Source organism: Solea solea, chromosome 9, assembly GCF_958295425.1.
Source record: "Solea solea chromosome 9, fSolSol10.1, whole genome shotgun sequence".
NCBI classification, from domain to species: domain Eukaryota; kingdom Metazoa; phylum Chordata; class Actinopteri; order Pleuronectiformes; family Soleidae; genus Solea; species Solea solea.
The window spans coordinates 14,481,777-14,496,973 of record NC_081142.1 but is presented as its reverse complement, the minus strand read 5'-3'; the positions used below and the strand labels follow the sequence as shown (position 1 = coordinate 14,496,973).

The 15,197-nt window shown below is 38.5% G+C and overlaps 1 protein-coding gene across 4 annotated transcripts in view; it reads right to left on the bottom strand.

Moving 5' to 3' along the window:
- Nucleotides 1-15,197, bottom strand: part of mast3b (microtubule associated serine/threonine kinase 3b) — a 38,927-nt gene that overhangs the window by 15,150 nt on the left and 8,580 nt on the right. Inside the window, exons 1-7 of one of the 4 annotated variants that reach the window (XM_058638129.1) lie at nucleotides 12,294-12,807; nucleotides 8,854-8,942; nucleotides 6,804-6,876; nucleotides 4,900-4,920; nucleotides 4,491-4,569; nucleotides 2,997-3,154; nucleotides 387-462 (exon numbers count right to left, since the gene is read on the bottom strand). In XM_058638129.1, coding sequence (XP_058494112.1) covers nucleotides 387-462; nucleotides 2,997-3,154; nucleotides 4,491-4,569; nucleotides 4,900-4,920; nucleotides 6,804-6,876; nucleotides 8,854-8,942; nucleotides 12,294-12,379 — 582 coding nt within the window. In that variant the 5' untranslated portion in view covers nucleotides 12,380-12,807. Of the gene's footprint in view, nucleotides 1-386; nucleotides 463-2,996; nucleotides 3,155-4,490; nucleotides 4,570-4,899; nucleotides 4,921-6,803; nucleotides 6,877-8,853; nucleotides 8,943-12,293; nucleotides 12,808-15,197 lie in introns of those variants that run through there. The other 3 variants (XM_058638126.1, XM_058638130.1, XM_058638128.1) reach the window with 3 other exon arrangements.

Genomic DNA, 15,197 nt, shown 5'->3' with positions numbered 1-15,197 from the left:
AGCACACAAACACACTACTTATTACTCTCGACCGAAATTCTGTTATATTTTTGTGAGTGCATCCATGTAGTCGTCAACACTTACTAGTGAGTCAACATATGAGATTAACTTACTAAGGCGTGTCATTTTCAAAAGTCAAGGTCAGTGTCAATTATGTACTCAGTAATGGACTGCAAGAGTAAATAATACATTCAACTTTTTATGTGGATTAAAAAAACAATTAAGAGATAATTTTGTTGCTGCAATAAAAGAACAACAAAAATAAAACAAACATTCAAGGTATGAAGGTCAGCATTACAGATGTAATATGACATCGGTCTTATTTTAGATTTTTGCGATAGTTGCATCCTTATTCAAAAACAAACTCACAGATATGAAGCATGTACCTTTGGAAAACGTTCTCTGTAAACATGGTTCATCATGACGATCTCATTATCAAAAGAAATTGTGGATCGCCCAGGGCTGCAAATAAAAACAAAACCGCTTTTATAGAACATTTAAATTAATCATCACATGCATTTTGACATGTATCCAATGCATCTCTCTGAAAGTACTAATATAGTCATAATTATTTAGAAACAGTTGATTCAGTTCAGCCCAACCAATCAGACACACATAAACTCTCAGCTCATGGTTTAGGGTTTGACTGGAGGTCAATAACTTAATTTGATTTTAAACAAAAAGCAATACTGTGAGGCGACATTAATTCTAGCAACTCGTAAGCTGCTAAAACTGCAATCATAGTCGGGTTGAACTGTTTCTCTTTTTAAGTTTCTGTGCATACAGCTGAGGTTTTTCTGGTCAACATGTGTGAATCACCAATGTCACTCATTTACTCGAACACCACCATGATCCAGACTAGGGCTGCGATGATTTTTCGACTATTAATCGATGACTGTATGAATTGTCGACTATTTTTAAGATGGATCTTACAGTTTCAGTTTGACTGGGATTTCTAAATATATAATTAATACAAGTTCTCTTAATATTTCAGCTCCTAAAATGTGAATATCGTCTGGTTTCTGTGCTCCATATAACAAAGAAATCATTAAGCCTCAATTTTGCGAGCAGACAAAACAAGACATTTAAACATGCAGAGGTCGATTGGTTACTCTAAAGTGACTGCAGGTATCAGTGGGAGAGATTGGTTATCTTGGCTCCAGCTCCACACGACCCTCATGTGGAGGATAAAGTGGCAGACAATGAATACATTTTGAGGTTTGGGAAAGCTCGATCAACATTTTGGCACATTTTATGACATTATATGAACCAAGCAATTAATCAATAATCAAGAAAATATTCAACAGTTGAATCGATTATGAAAATAGCTGCAGCCCTAATTCAGACCAAGTGTATTTTTACAGAAAATGATTGCTCAAAGAAGCTTTAAAGAGACCAGAGATGCAAACATGCTCAAGTCCTTTTTGTCATGAAAGATGCCTCAGTTACACTGGAAGGCTGCTGCCTCATGTTGCAGCTCACTGTGGCTCTCTGCATTAAGCCCCCCATCCCCCAAACCAACACCACCACCTCGACTACAGTTCAACAGCTAGATCCCCGAGGCGCTGTTAGCTATCACGCCCACACACAGCACATCATGGTGCCAGAACACAGAGCACACCAGCATCGCACAAACAGTGCAGAGCAGAGCCAACAGACAAAAGTTGTCGAAACCACACGGCTCTGCAGTCGATTCTCCACTGCCCTGCCAGCCGACAGGCGTGTGCAATCCATGAGATTCAACTGAGACACCTAATGCTGTGTTTGCATGTGAATTTGCCTCGGTCACGACTCACATCGATGTCCAGGCATCCTGACGTCCGACAGTCAATGACCTCAAGACATTCTGTCCAAATATAAAATGTTGTGTTCTTTCCTAAAAAGGATGCAGTTAATCCTTTGGGAAGGATAACTGAATTCAATCTGCATAAAATATAAATGTACCAAGTATAATAAAAAAACAGACATTTTGACTCAATTCAGATTCTAATACAGGTTGTTTAAAGGCGACATAGACCGGAAGCTCCAATTAACGCTGCGTTTGTGTGTGTATCTGCGTCATTACCTCGTTTATGAAACCCTAAATTTTCAGAACAAACAGTTCAGCCACTGCTGAGAAAATAGTGTTTTATTGTTTTCCTGGGCTCTGCGAAGCGGATCGGCACTTCCCTATGCTGATGATGTCATCAGAAATCCTCACCACCGTAGCGCCTCCTGGTGCGGGCACTAGTCTGGGCACATCCGGTTGCGTACATTCAACCGCAGAAGAAGAAGAACTACTCTCGTTGTAGCTGCTGAGATGCAGAGCATCCACCATGCCAGAGGGGGAGCTGTGTATCTGAGAGCTGGCCTACCAATTACGTCACTTCCAGGTACCTGGCCAAACACAGGACAGTGGAAAAGCTCTCGTTGGCTGGCCAATCACAACACAGACCATGTTCTGGGGGTGTGATTTTGGTCTGAAACAGCACGGCTGACGAGAGCGTCAGTGAGGAGATATTTTGATCGGCTCGTTTGCAGCGACTGGGAGGTTTCTAACCATGAAAACAAGTTAATATATGTAAGTAGACCTCCATAACTAACATATATGTGCTATACCAGCATTCGATGTCACCTTTAACAAGTGGTCTGGTGGAAAATATAGGTGTGAGCAAAAGCAAAACCCACCAAAAACACTAATCTCCCCTCCCAACATGGATCAATGGAATGACAAATTCAACCACTGGGTTAAAATGAAACATCTCTTTTTAACTTTTAAAGCTGCCAAAAAGGGCAGAATAAACTGTGGAGAAGTAGAAAGCATTTAATCCATGTCAAAGCCTTAAAGAAAATGAGGTGACATTGTAATTGTGGATAACAAGACCTCACTTTTCAAATAAGTTGCAGTCAGTGTCTTCCTACAGCATTAATGGCTACAAACAAAGCTGTACTTTTTTCTAAAATAAATGTGTAGCAAACAGCTTCATTTGGACGTAATCTGAAATTAAACTGTGTACCTGAGGCTCCGAGACCGGGGTCGTATGACAGTCGAGGGCCTTCCATCCTCGTCGGTCATGCTGTCTGTGCTGCGGAAGTGCTTGAAAAGGAAGTGCAGCTCGTCTTGTGTTGGCTGGTATGGAAGCTGGTGGAGGCGCTCCTGCGAGGACGAGGAAGACTGCAGACACAAAGATGGATTCAAAAGGCGAGGAAACATAAACACTTCGACAAATGCCAGATTCAAATACTCATTACGCAAATTACACACAACCTTATCCATCTCTTTGGACAACCTGAATTTATTGTTTTGATAGTTGTACTAAATGAGAACTTCTAATAATAGCAGTTCAGGGGAATTCTGTAAGTCATAAAAAGCCACACACAAATATAAACGATGTTTCATTGTAAACATAGGTGGACAAGAGAGAAAAAAAAAAACTTTTCCGTAAGAGCTGAACTACAGTGTGTCAGATTAGATAGGATCAGGTCGATGAACACATACACACGCACCACGCTGTGAGGTACACCTAAAATAACTTCTGACCAGGCTGATTTAATCTTTATGGATGTTTTGATAGTTGCTGGTCCAAATAGCTAATCAGACTATGAAGAGTTTTGTTGTAGCTGGATGGATGAATATTTATTGCCATCATAGGTAATACTTCAGTATATCTATGTATATATCACAATATCATTTTCTCCAATATCAATATAACATAGGTTAAAAATATATACTGTTATGCAAAAGGTCTCTCTTGAAAATTAAGCTGTATAAATAAAGATTATACATAAAATTTTTTAAAAAAGCACAGTTTAATACACGTCGGGACACGACATACACTTGCACACTTGAAATGTTTTGCCTCAGATTTGGGATTTTGTCTCTCTGTGTCCATGTAGAAATTTAAAAACCCAAATAACACATGTCTTCAACTTTCACCAGGAGCATAAAACAATTTTTAAGTTGTACAAACACTCGTATCTATTGATAACAAAGGGAAATAGCAGGTCAGTGCCACATGAGTGTAATATCACGGCAAGTCAGCAATATAACCCAGTGTTAATTACATAACTATATTACTTGGGACACCAACTCAGAGCACTAACAACATTCATCATTATTAGCTCTGGTTTTACGTCGCCTTGAAAGTTTCACAGGCATAGCATAGACACTAACTCCAACCTTGCATCTAAAATTCTAATCTTCACCCTAAACTAAACCAGCTCCTAAGAAACAAGGTTTTGCCTCAGTAGGACCAGGTTCTGCTCACACAGCACACACCATCTCTTAATCAACATTCATACACACACATTGTTACATCTTACATATAGTTCCACAGAATGGGGAAATGACTCATTCAGGAAGATGACAGAGGAAAACAATTAGTGACTTGTCATTTCAGTCTTTACATGTATTGTTGCTTATTGCATAAATACATGTGCTGTTTGAGTTGAGTGAGGTGTTAGGATTGCTTGAGCGAGACGTCTCTGCTGAGGACAGCGCGGGAACTTACCGAGACAGTGGAGCTCGGTGGATTGGTTCCATAGCCAGACGAGGGGAGGGAAGCCAGAGACCACCTCCTGCCCTCAGCTCTAAGAGAAACAGACATGCAAGTTACATAAGCAGCGGCACAATGAGCATTAGACAGCACTTCATATGTGAAGCTCTTTACATAACCGATGAAATAAGTGATATGTGACCACGGTTAATGCTTTCCCCCCTTAATCATATACAACAGTGTGTCATTTTATTCCACAGCAGCTCTTAAGCTTTGTGAAGTCTGTAAGAAAATGAGTCAATGTATTAACCAACATTGGTGAAAATCACTGTAAATAAAAGGTTTAATATATAACAAACAAACTTGAAAAGCCCAAATAAATGGTGTGAGTATATTTAAAAAAGATAAAATTAAATAAAACTACCTGTCAGCACGAGCCAAGTGACTGACATCACGACAGCAACAGAGAGAAAGAGAAAAGCAAAAGTGTTTTAGTGAGTTTTAGGAATCTGGTGACCTTGTGACTCCTGGCATTCAGCTGAAAGATTAATACTGACATTGTTGCCTTCCTTGCCACTGTTCGTGTATGTGGACACAAGGGGCGGCTACTGACTTAAAGTAATTTGAGGATACAGTAGTTGCTTAACTGTCTTTAATTTTTTAAGTCCTCACTGAGTAAAAATAAAGGATTAGTTGTATTAATGTTGATTTACACAAAGGCAACAAATAACTTCTTACATAGGGTTGCATTATATGGCCTAAAGCATTATCACAATAAAAAATGTCTATTTAGTGGATAGATAACTATTGGCAGATTATCAAAGATTGTAAAATTTGAGGAGTATCTTAAAACCTTAAGAGCAGAAAAGGAAAAAAAAACCTTGGTAAACACATACATTTCACACATCTTTATTTCAATATTAAAAGTACTTATGTTGTATATCTCTGGATGTGTTTGTACAATGCATAACATTAATTCAATACATGTTTTACTATTATTATACAGCAATAAATAAATTGCAATAATCATTGCTATTGCTCAGCCCTGTTTTGGCATGAGGAAGAGTTCATAGAGAGATGGGTTAGGGTTACAAAAATATATATAAAATAAATTTAGAAGAAATTATCAGAACCTGAAATAAACAACAATTTATCTGATATAATGCTCTAATCATTGCTGCCTTAAGTGAGACCAGCTCTAATTTTCTCAGAGCAGGTGTCATTTTTCTAATCTTACGCTCATAGTGTTTAAGGATGAAGCACATGAACTACTCATGAATTTTTAATGACTGTTCTTGGGTGTCTTAAAGGTGTCGCCTCACTTGGAGGTTGAGTGATGTATGAATAGGCCTCAGGGGAACCCTCCATTACAGCACTCATACTGCTGAGGAGGAGTCGGCAGGTGGGGGAGGTGAGTGTGTTGTTATGTGTGTGTGTGTGTGTGTGTATGCTTGAGGCTGAGTCAACCTCCATCACTTTGATGCTGCTGTGCTTCAGGCCTTAGACTCTCTTCTTCTGACCCAACACATGCACAGGTTTGCGAGGCTTTTCTTTTAAGGATTGAAAGCATTGCCTTCCGCTCATTTTGACAGCTTAAACAAAGTGTTATCCCAAACCTCTACCGTAAACCACAATTCAAAACTTAGCTCTAAACTTAACCGTTTGTTTTTCAGAAATAAAGTTTTGCCTAATAAGGACCAGGTTTGGTCCTCCATGAGGACTACTGGTTGTGACGAGGATGGTGTTTATGCCAGAGAATGGTCCTAAGGAGGTTAGAAAGACAAGTACACACCTTTTTGACACTCGTTGTTTTGGGGTTCATCTGGGTTTGCATTGTTAAACAAAAGCCACCACAGACTCTGGATCCTATAATTAATAATGATCTACAGCCAAACTTTTTCTAGAAATGGAAACATAATCTCATAAACCACCATCACAAAATATAAATGAATGGCACTCACTATCTCAATGTAGTTTGTTTAAAATTAATTGGGAGATTAGTGCTGCTTGCACTAATCTCCCAATTTAAAAACTCCATAAAGTCAGTGGTTAAATGAAAAATGTACATACTGTACATGGAAAATAAGATTTTCAATCATTTATGAATAATGAATTAATGTTTACTTGGGTTTAAAATCAATTTTACTAACAGAAAACCACCTCTACTTGTGCCAAAACTGAAATATAATGATATCCTTTTTAGTGGCAGACAGCTGATGGCATGACAGTTACGTGAAAAATATTCAGTATTGCATAATCTATGCTTCAAATGTGACAAAACTCAAGTCATTCAAGGCCAGGCAATTCAAAAGAGCAGTGTTGACTTACCTTCGGGCAAATGGAAAGTTGAGGCAGGCACTGTTAGACACATTTCGGGGGCTGTCTAGAGGGCTGCTTGCAGCTGGAAGAGGAAAGACAACATTACCCCACATATTATTTATGACTGTAATAATAGACTTCAAAATAGAACAGAGAAAACCATATGTCTGCACTCACAGGTGGACATTTTCCAAAAAGGACATCATTTCTATGCAGGGACTCTCAGTGCACTGTAAAAGCTAGCAGCATTAACCAGCACCACAGAAAGGTCCAGTATGTCACCTTGGTATTAGATTTTCCAAATACTAAAACACCCATCTATGAATACACATAATTAAGGCGGAAGCTTAATGCAATTTGGTTTCACCAGAGACTTGGGGTCTGGGAACACTGTGCTTTCTTTACATGCAAGTGTTTGAGTACCCAATTAAAGCCTGATAACTCTCTGTGATCCTCAGCTTGATTGAGTTCAAAAGGGAGCACGGGCACATACTGCTAGAACGAGGAGCTCTTGAGCAAAGACTCTTTTCATACAGTGCAGCTGCTTCATGCCGTTAAGAGGCTTAAACGGCATGTCCCATTGTTGATTTAAAAAAGCAGACGTCCTGCCCTTTAATTATCTTCACACTTCTCTGCACTTGTGGTGTAAATTCTGAACACTCGCACGTTTAAACTACTCATTTACAACCATTCATGTCACAGTTGTTGGCAAAAAATATAGTGGTTTTGGTGGTTGGTGAAGATGTCTGAACCAGCGCGGAGTGATGATCGTAGAGTACACTTCTTCTTTTTTCTGTGAATTTGTTTGTGACATGGAATGACAGTACATAAATGCCACAAGAGATTACATAGTTTGTCCAAGATGAGGATTTCTCAACTGTAAAATGTCCCTCTCCTTAATAAATAATATACCACAAAAACAGAGACAAGATTCTTGGTTTATATGTGGCTGATGTATTTAGTTTCCCAAATGTCAATGTTAGACTGCACCTAAGACTTACAGTATCAGTATCATCACAATATATGGTTCTTTTAATAACTGATGAATAACGAAAATGAAGTGCTGGTTACTGGTAGTACTGGTTCAACTTCAGCTCACCATCGTCCTGCATTAAAATATTTAAGCATCTGCAGTACAATCACATAACAAAGAGCACATTTCTTTATGATTGTTAGGGATGTCTTGACACCCTTTTTGTGTCTGATACTGATATCACAACCTTGAATGACTACATACCAATATCAGTCCAATACAGTCTTTCCTGTCTTCTCTAAAAAAAACACTTGGCTGTTAAAGGCATTTGTGATAATGTATTTGCCTCCATCTGCAGCCCTAACTCACTCACTCTCGTTTCCTGTTCTTATTGAATCACTTAGGTCATATTAAGGGTTCACAGATCACATTTTATGTATTACTTGATAAAGCGCTACTGATAAAGCGACTTTGTATGGGACCCATATCAAAACCGAGCATCATATTGGCTCATCCCTAATTCTTGTTGGCAAAATCCTGGTTCATGTTACACATGTTAAATTACCATTTTAGACAAAAAAATGTTCATTACCTATACTCATCATATGCTACAGACTGAAGAAAAGATCTTTGCTTCTCACAGATGTGCACAGATATCACAAAGTAATCATGTGTTCTTCAAATGAAAACGAGATTATGAAAACATTACTATTCCTTCTCATATCCCAATCACAATTTCAGTCAAAATAATCGCAATTAGATAATTATATAAAACCGCTCAGCCCTAGTTAAGAGTTGAACAAGCTTAATCTTGCATTTGAGCATGGGAGGAAGGCAAGTTGGCCAAAAGCCACCAAAGACTCTTTCGACTTTGTCACCCGACAAGAAAATGTATTATGAACCACTTTGCCAAATCTGAATGTTTATAAAAGCTGGTTAGTGATTCAAAATTTGATTTCAAATCATGTACAACTCAGCAACATTCTCTCATACGGAACACTAAGGGCGTGGAGGAGCTGAACACACACCTGCTCCTGTTGGGACACGCTAGGATTAACAATTACAAAATGTTCATATGGATCTTACCAGTGTGGACAGAGAGTGGAGACAGTGGCCGGGACAGCGTGGGTGATGGTGTCCCGACACCGAGGCTCTTCCTGTTGCTGCTGCGACAGCTGGAATATGAACAAGAGAAATAAATAAACAGCCTCAAAGCCATCACACACATGCTGACATGATTATCATGACATGTGGACCAGTTAATTGTGCTGTTGCATGCACAACTTAAACACTTGGGTTTTCGTGAAAGGCACTTAATAAATCTAAGTTATTATTATTAGTATTATTATCATTATTATTATAATAACTGTGCTAGTCATCTGTTTTGCGAAGATATTCAGGATAAAACAGTTTTCCACTTGGCTACACAACACTGGGCAGACTTTTTTTTTTATTGGTCCGGGTATTTTGCCAAATGCGTTGAACTTTTTCTAATAAATCAATTATTCCTTGTGCATGACATAGCCTTATTTCTCATCATTATGCTTATTATTATTATCAAATTATTTTTACACATTGTGGCACTCAGAGGATACCATGGCAAATAATTGTAGTGTGTAGCGTTTAAGATGAACACAAGTTTATCTAATGCCGTGCAACACTCAGCAAATAAAAAATGTTTGACTGTCGTAGCGGAAAACAAAACGCATGTCCTGTATCATACTATTAGCTTTCCTTAGAACTTATAATGAACACTTTTAATGTGTTGATACTGTTTAAATGCTGTACAATGTTTTGTTTTTGCTACATTTATCTTGAATCCAGATTGAACAAAGAACAAGTTTGTTTAACAGACTTGTGGTGTGTTCTGTGTTGACATGTGATTTGAATAAGCAAACCAGTTTTTCCTAAGACAAGGTGTCAACCAAATTGAAGTGTCCTTAACGTCACAGGTCTGCCAAAAAAACAAAACAAAAAAACACACTATATTTGTGTTTTGTATATTTGTCTTTTTCTTCATTTCTACTCACTTTTATGGCTACAACATTTTTCATATAATTCTACAAAGGACAACATGTCCACGTATAATATGCTTAGTGTTACCTGTGATAAAGAAACATTACTACAAATGACAAGTTCTATCAAACCATTGGCTGATTATATGTTGGTCAGTTTATCAAGTTATAATTTTTCAGCTATTGGATTATGATGCTGAAAGGCTTTATAATATCAACTTGTTCCTTGTGTACTTCTGTTCTTTTTCAGTCAGAGCATGTCAAACTATGTTCATGTAATTAAACTTTACAGATTGATGAAAAATACCAAACTTCTCTGAACTTAAACATTATAGGAATTGCCATCACTTTGAAATTGTTGAGCTGAATTGGATTCTACAACACACTAAAATTTGAATGTTTATAGCAATAATGCGGTTATCTTGCAATGCCAAAATGCAGGAGCACTAGGCATACAGTAGTTACATTTAAACTCATCATATTCACATCAGTATGTGACAAAGGGAACACCAAGCAGTTTCCACATGAGCTATAAAAAAACAGATACCATATGGTCTAGCACAGAAGAGGCTTATAGTTTATCTAAAAAAAAAATAACCCCCGAGATCTCAGTCTCTGTCTGCTGAGACTGAACTCGATGAGATTATTTCCACCACCAGTGCAGCTCTAGCTTCAGAAACGGTTACACAACCACAGCTGTAATCTGGAGGCAAAAGCATGAAACACCAGCATGGCCATGTCAGATGAAGACTGACGATAGCTTTAACACAAAGAGGGAGCCTCCCGTCAACAGAAGCACAGCAGAAGGGAGTGTGTGTGTGCAGTGACAGCAACAGCAGGCCCAGCTGGAGCCACAGATGTCCACAACTTGTGTGTACACAATCCTCTGGTCCTGAACAGAAGAAACAGACTTTGTCCATTAACATTAAATTAGATTTTTCAATGACTCCAGGTTCCCAAGAGAGGTAAAAACAATAAATAAAAACGTCAAATGTGACAGTTACCTTATTTACTTCACTTGCATTCTCTTAAAGTGTATATCTTTAGGTCAATAATATTCAATGTTTTACAAACAACATACATTACTCATGAACACTAGACATATTGAAAATTCATAAGTTGCAGAACTTTCCAGCCACTTTCAAGTGACTTGTCTCGATTGGCGAGACAAAACAAGCCTTTTTCTGAAGATAATCTCTGGGAAAGTGATTCAACTGTTGCGCTGATGAAGGCAAATAAATGAATAAATGGACAGTGATGACTAACTGCTACATCCATGATGAATAGACCACAATTGAGTTCAGTGTCAAATCAGCATGACAGACCTCCAGCCTCTATCACATACACCAAACCGCCACCAGTAATAATAAAGAAGCACAAACATTAGACTCGTAATAGTGCGGTCAATTTCACAAGATTGCAAGGACAAAAGTGTCTTGATACCATCGAGGATCTGTGACGGTCAACAAAGGATAGGTCTACCCATCTTTCCCCAATTCTGCTTTTTCTTTTATGCACAAACTAGAGATTCACAGTAAAATTACAGTACCATGGATTAAATTAAAATTACAGTACAATGAAAATGTGACACAGATATTATATAGGGGTGTAAGACAATATCGATGCTCAAAAATGTCAAAATAAGTTGTGGCGTAAAACCGTATTGATTCTTTGCAGCACTGAATTGATAAGTAAATATTCTTGATAGTGGTTTTGTGTTATATTCAAGCCTCTGGGTGCTGGTTGGCAGCAGTTTTTCAGCCATTTGACTGCTTCCACTGATCTTATAAGACAAAGAAAAAAATGGATGTTTACGCAAACACAGTTAGTTTTAATAAGAGTTTATTTTTTTTCGCTTTCTCTGTATTTATTGGGGGGTATTGAAATTGCAATATATCACCTTGCTTATAGAATGAATGTGTCAATATATCATATCATCACCCCTAAATCAGGATATGTATTGTCTCCTAGAATTTCACCAATAAACAGCCTCAATATTAACGTATAGTCCATTACTTTTGTCAAACAAATATACATGCTTTCACACGAAAGAGCTGCTGAATTACACAATGTTCCACTGGTGAGAAGATAAAACAAAGCACAGTGTCATACAGATCCACCGTTGTTGATGAACCATGAACTGGTGCTATGTGCAACCACATATTTCATTGAAAAACAAAGCTACACCATTGTGTCTGCCTGGTGTTCGCAGCGTTTCATTCGCGGGTTCTCATTTTCCCCTGAAAAATAACGTGGTCCATTTGAGTCATGTCATTGGCTGTGGACAAAGGCTGTGTATGAAAACTCTCGGGTAACAGTGAACAAACACAGAGAGGGGGCTAGCTTAATTTGTTATATCCCACAGAAAATGCATTGACACCAAATGAAAACCAGCTGCGACGGACTGGCTGCTGCGTGATGATTTTTTAAACAAAACAAAACAAAAACAGTCGCTAAATACAAACAGTTTCGAAAGGAAACTAGCTTTGTGTGCCACATCATGATGATTACCTTTTTGAGCGCTTTAGCAAGGCTCCGGGAACAGCATGGGACTTTTTCTGACTCGGCACCGCAGACCAGTGACTCGGATCCGACATGATTGAGAGTTTTTCCTTTAATTATCACGTTTAAAAGTTGGTTCTGATTTCAGAGATATGAAGCTAGGGGTCAGCGTGAAACCCTCCTCCTGCTCATCCCGCCGCCGGCGCCGCCACCGCCGCCGCTGCTGCTGCTGCTGCTCTACCCACCATGGTCCCTCTATCTCGGTGGTTCCTTTTGTATTCACACCGAGTATCGTTCCAGCGACTCCCGGGCGACAGTTACATCCTCCGGGCCACTCTCTGGCTACAGCCCTTTCCCACAAACAACGTCTCCATATCGGCGCGTTTGCAGCTGCAACAGCGGTAGCTCACTTTAATTTGGCCAACACACTCTGCTGAGTGTGTGTGTGTGTGTGTGTGTGTGAGGAAGCTGGAGACTGATGCTGCGTTCAAGTGCGGCTTGTTACCTTCGCCTTCAAACTGCTGCAAAAAGTCTCCCTTATTTTAAAGGTCGAGTGTGTAAAATTCAGCTGACATTGTTTTTTTTTTTCATTTGGCATAAATGAAAGATACAATACTTATACTTTTGAAGATTTTTGAAGCATATAATCACCAGGTTGTACAAATTGGTGATTTTCATTACCACCGAATGAGCATTTTATATGTACAGTATATCAGGAGCGGGGTCAGCTCTACAGAGGCCGCCATTTTTATTTAATCAGTGTAGAATTGCGTTATCTTTATGAGTCTGTCTCTAATGACCATCATGATATTCATGCCACCTGGATTTATTTTGATTTTATGGCTGCAAAATTGTAGAAAACAAAAGTTCAATGAAAAGATAACTCTCTTTCGATATCTGGCAGTTATTCAACCATTTAGGAATTACGGTACAATACATTACATGTCATTTAACAGACGCTTTTATCCAAAGCGACTTACAATAAGTGCATTTAAACATTTGGGTACAAAGCGGGTACAAATGGTACTGAGAAGCTGACGTCACAAACGTGTGACACACTGGTGAATCTTTTCTGTGATTGGACAGTCGTTCCGCAGAAGTCCTGTGCCAATCTCAGCTGACAGCCGGAGTACACCCTGGACAGATCGCCAGTCCATAATTTTGGAATTTTCTAGATAATAAATAAATGTAGCAAAATTGTACACACTGTACCTTTAAGGCTACAACTTGCTTGGGGTATATTTTAATATTGCAATAATGTTAAAGAAATAATCCAAAAATAATCACTGTTACTGATAACATGGCTGCCTGCAGGGACAGAAGGAAAAACAGAGTTTTAGCCATGTAACAAAAGTTGTTGGGTCTACTACTGCCTCCTTTGGCAAAATTGAGTGTAAAAAAACTAACAGAAAAACAACCCCCAACCATTACATATCCATAAAAACACACAGAATCACAATTTTAGCCGAGGAAACAGGAATGAGGAAGTGATGAAGATAGCATATTTCATACTGGGGGAGGTAGCAGTGAATCAACACTCCTGTGTATGGGGATGCACGATATCGGTATTGGCAGATATTGGCTTTAAAAATGATTAGCGGATTTCAGCAAGCATGCCAAGATCTGCCAGTAATAATGAGCAGAACAAACACACACAATTTGTCAAACCACAAATGTCATAAAACACAGCACATCTGGGGCAAAAGCAATAATAAAACATGAAACAACAATTGGCAACTCTGTTGTTTTTGTTTGTTCTGCTTTCGATCGCTATTTTGGTTTTGCAAGTTGCAAATTTGCAATGGTGTTTCCTGAAATGTTGCCGTTGTTATTATAATGTTGTTGTTAAATGTTTTTCACGGTGCAAACAAAGTACTGTAGTGATTACATTAATCTCAATACTACACTAACAGCTTTAAAAGTGGTACAAAACTACTAAACGCTGCACATTTTCCCCCTCTCGTTTACATCTTGACTATAAAGAGACTGCACATGTGTGAATTCACAGCCGCATCATGGACTCACAATTCTGTTGTTGCTGTTCTTCATCAGGGTCACGCCCTGCATTAAGAATACAATAGAAACGTGTCCGTTACAGGCTAAACTGGATTTCAGGGATAGTTACTCTGTTGGATGAGTCTTTTAATCTGAATAATCTGATGTACTCTCATGACAGCATAGCAACAGTAAAGGTACTCAGTGCCAGATGGTGCTGAATACAAATACCACTGTGTGAAGCAAGTGGTGTGAATTTTACTGTTTACATTTCTTTTTTCAGGGCACCTCAATAACACAAAACTGACAATAATAATGCGGCATGTCATGAGAACAATATGTATTTACACTGACATATTACGATAGTGCATTTTCATATTACAACCCTATCTTTCTTTTTTTTTGGGGGGGGAGGGAGCAGCAGACTGTTTGGTCAGGGTATAAATAGTCACAACCATTGCCATAGAAACACTATCTTCACTTAAGTCACTCATTCTCATTCATACTAGTGCGGCAATTTCCCACAGAATTTGAAAGCAGCATGAGATGCCCTTGGTTTAAACCAGGGGTCTCAAAGTGGCGGCCGGGGGCCACATGTGGTCATTTCTATATGTTTTTATTTTTAAATGAATACATGAATTTTGCATCATAAATATGTTTTTTTTTATTGTTGCATATTAAAACAACCACTTATATTTTGAAATTATCCAATCCAATCCAACTTTATTTGTAAGGAACTTTAAAACAAACACAGTGGACCAAAGTGCTGTCCAGAATAATGGATAAAAGACAGAAGAAGTAAAAGATGTATATTGATGATATGAGCTCATAACGTCCACTGCAACTGTTGCTTTTCCCAAAAAAGTTGGGCATTTTTTTTACTTGACTGGCCCCTGACTGACCAGACGAGACCGTCAG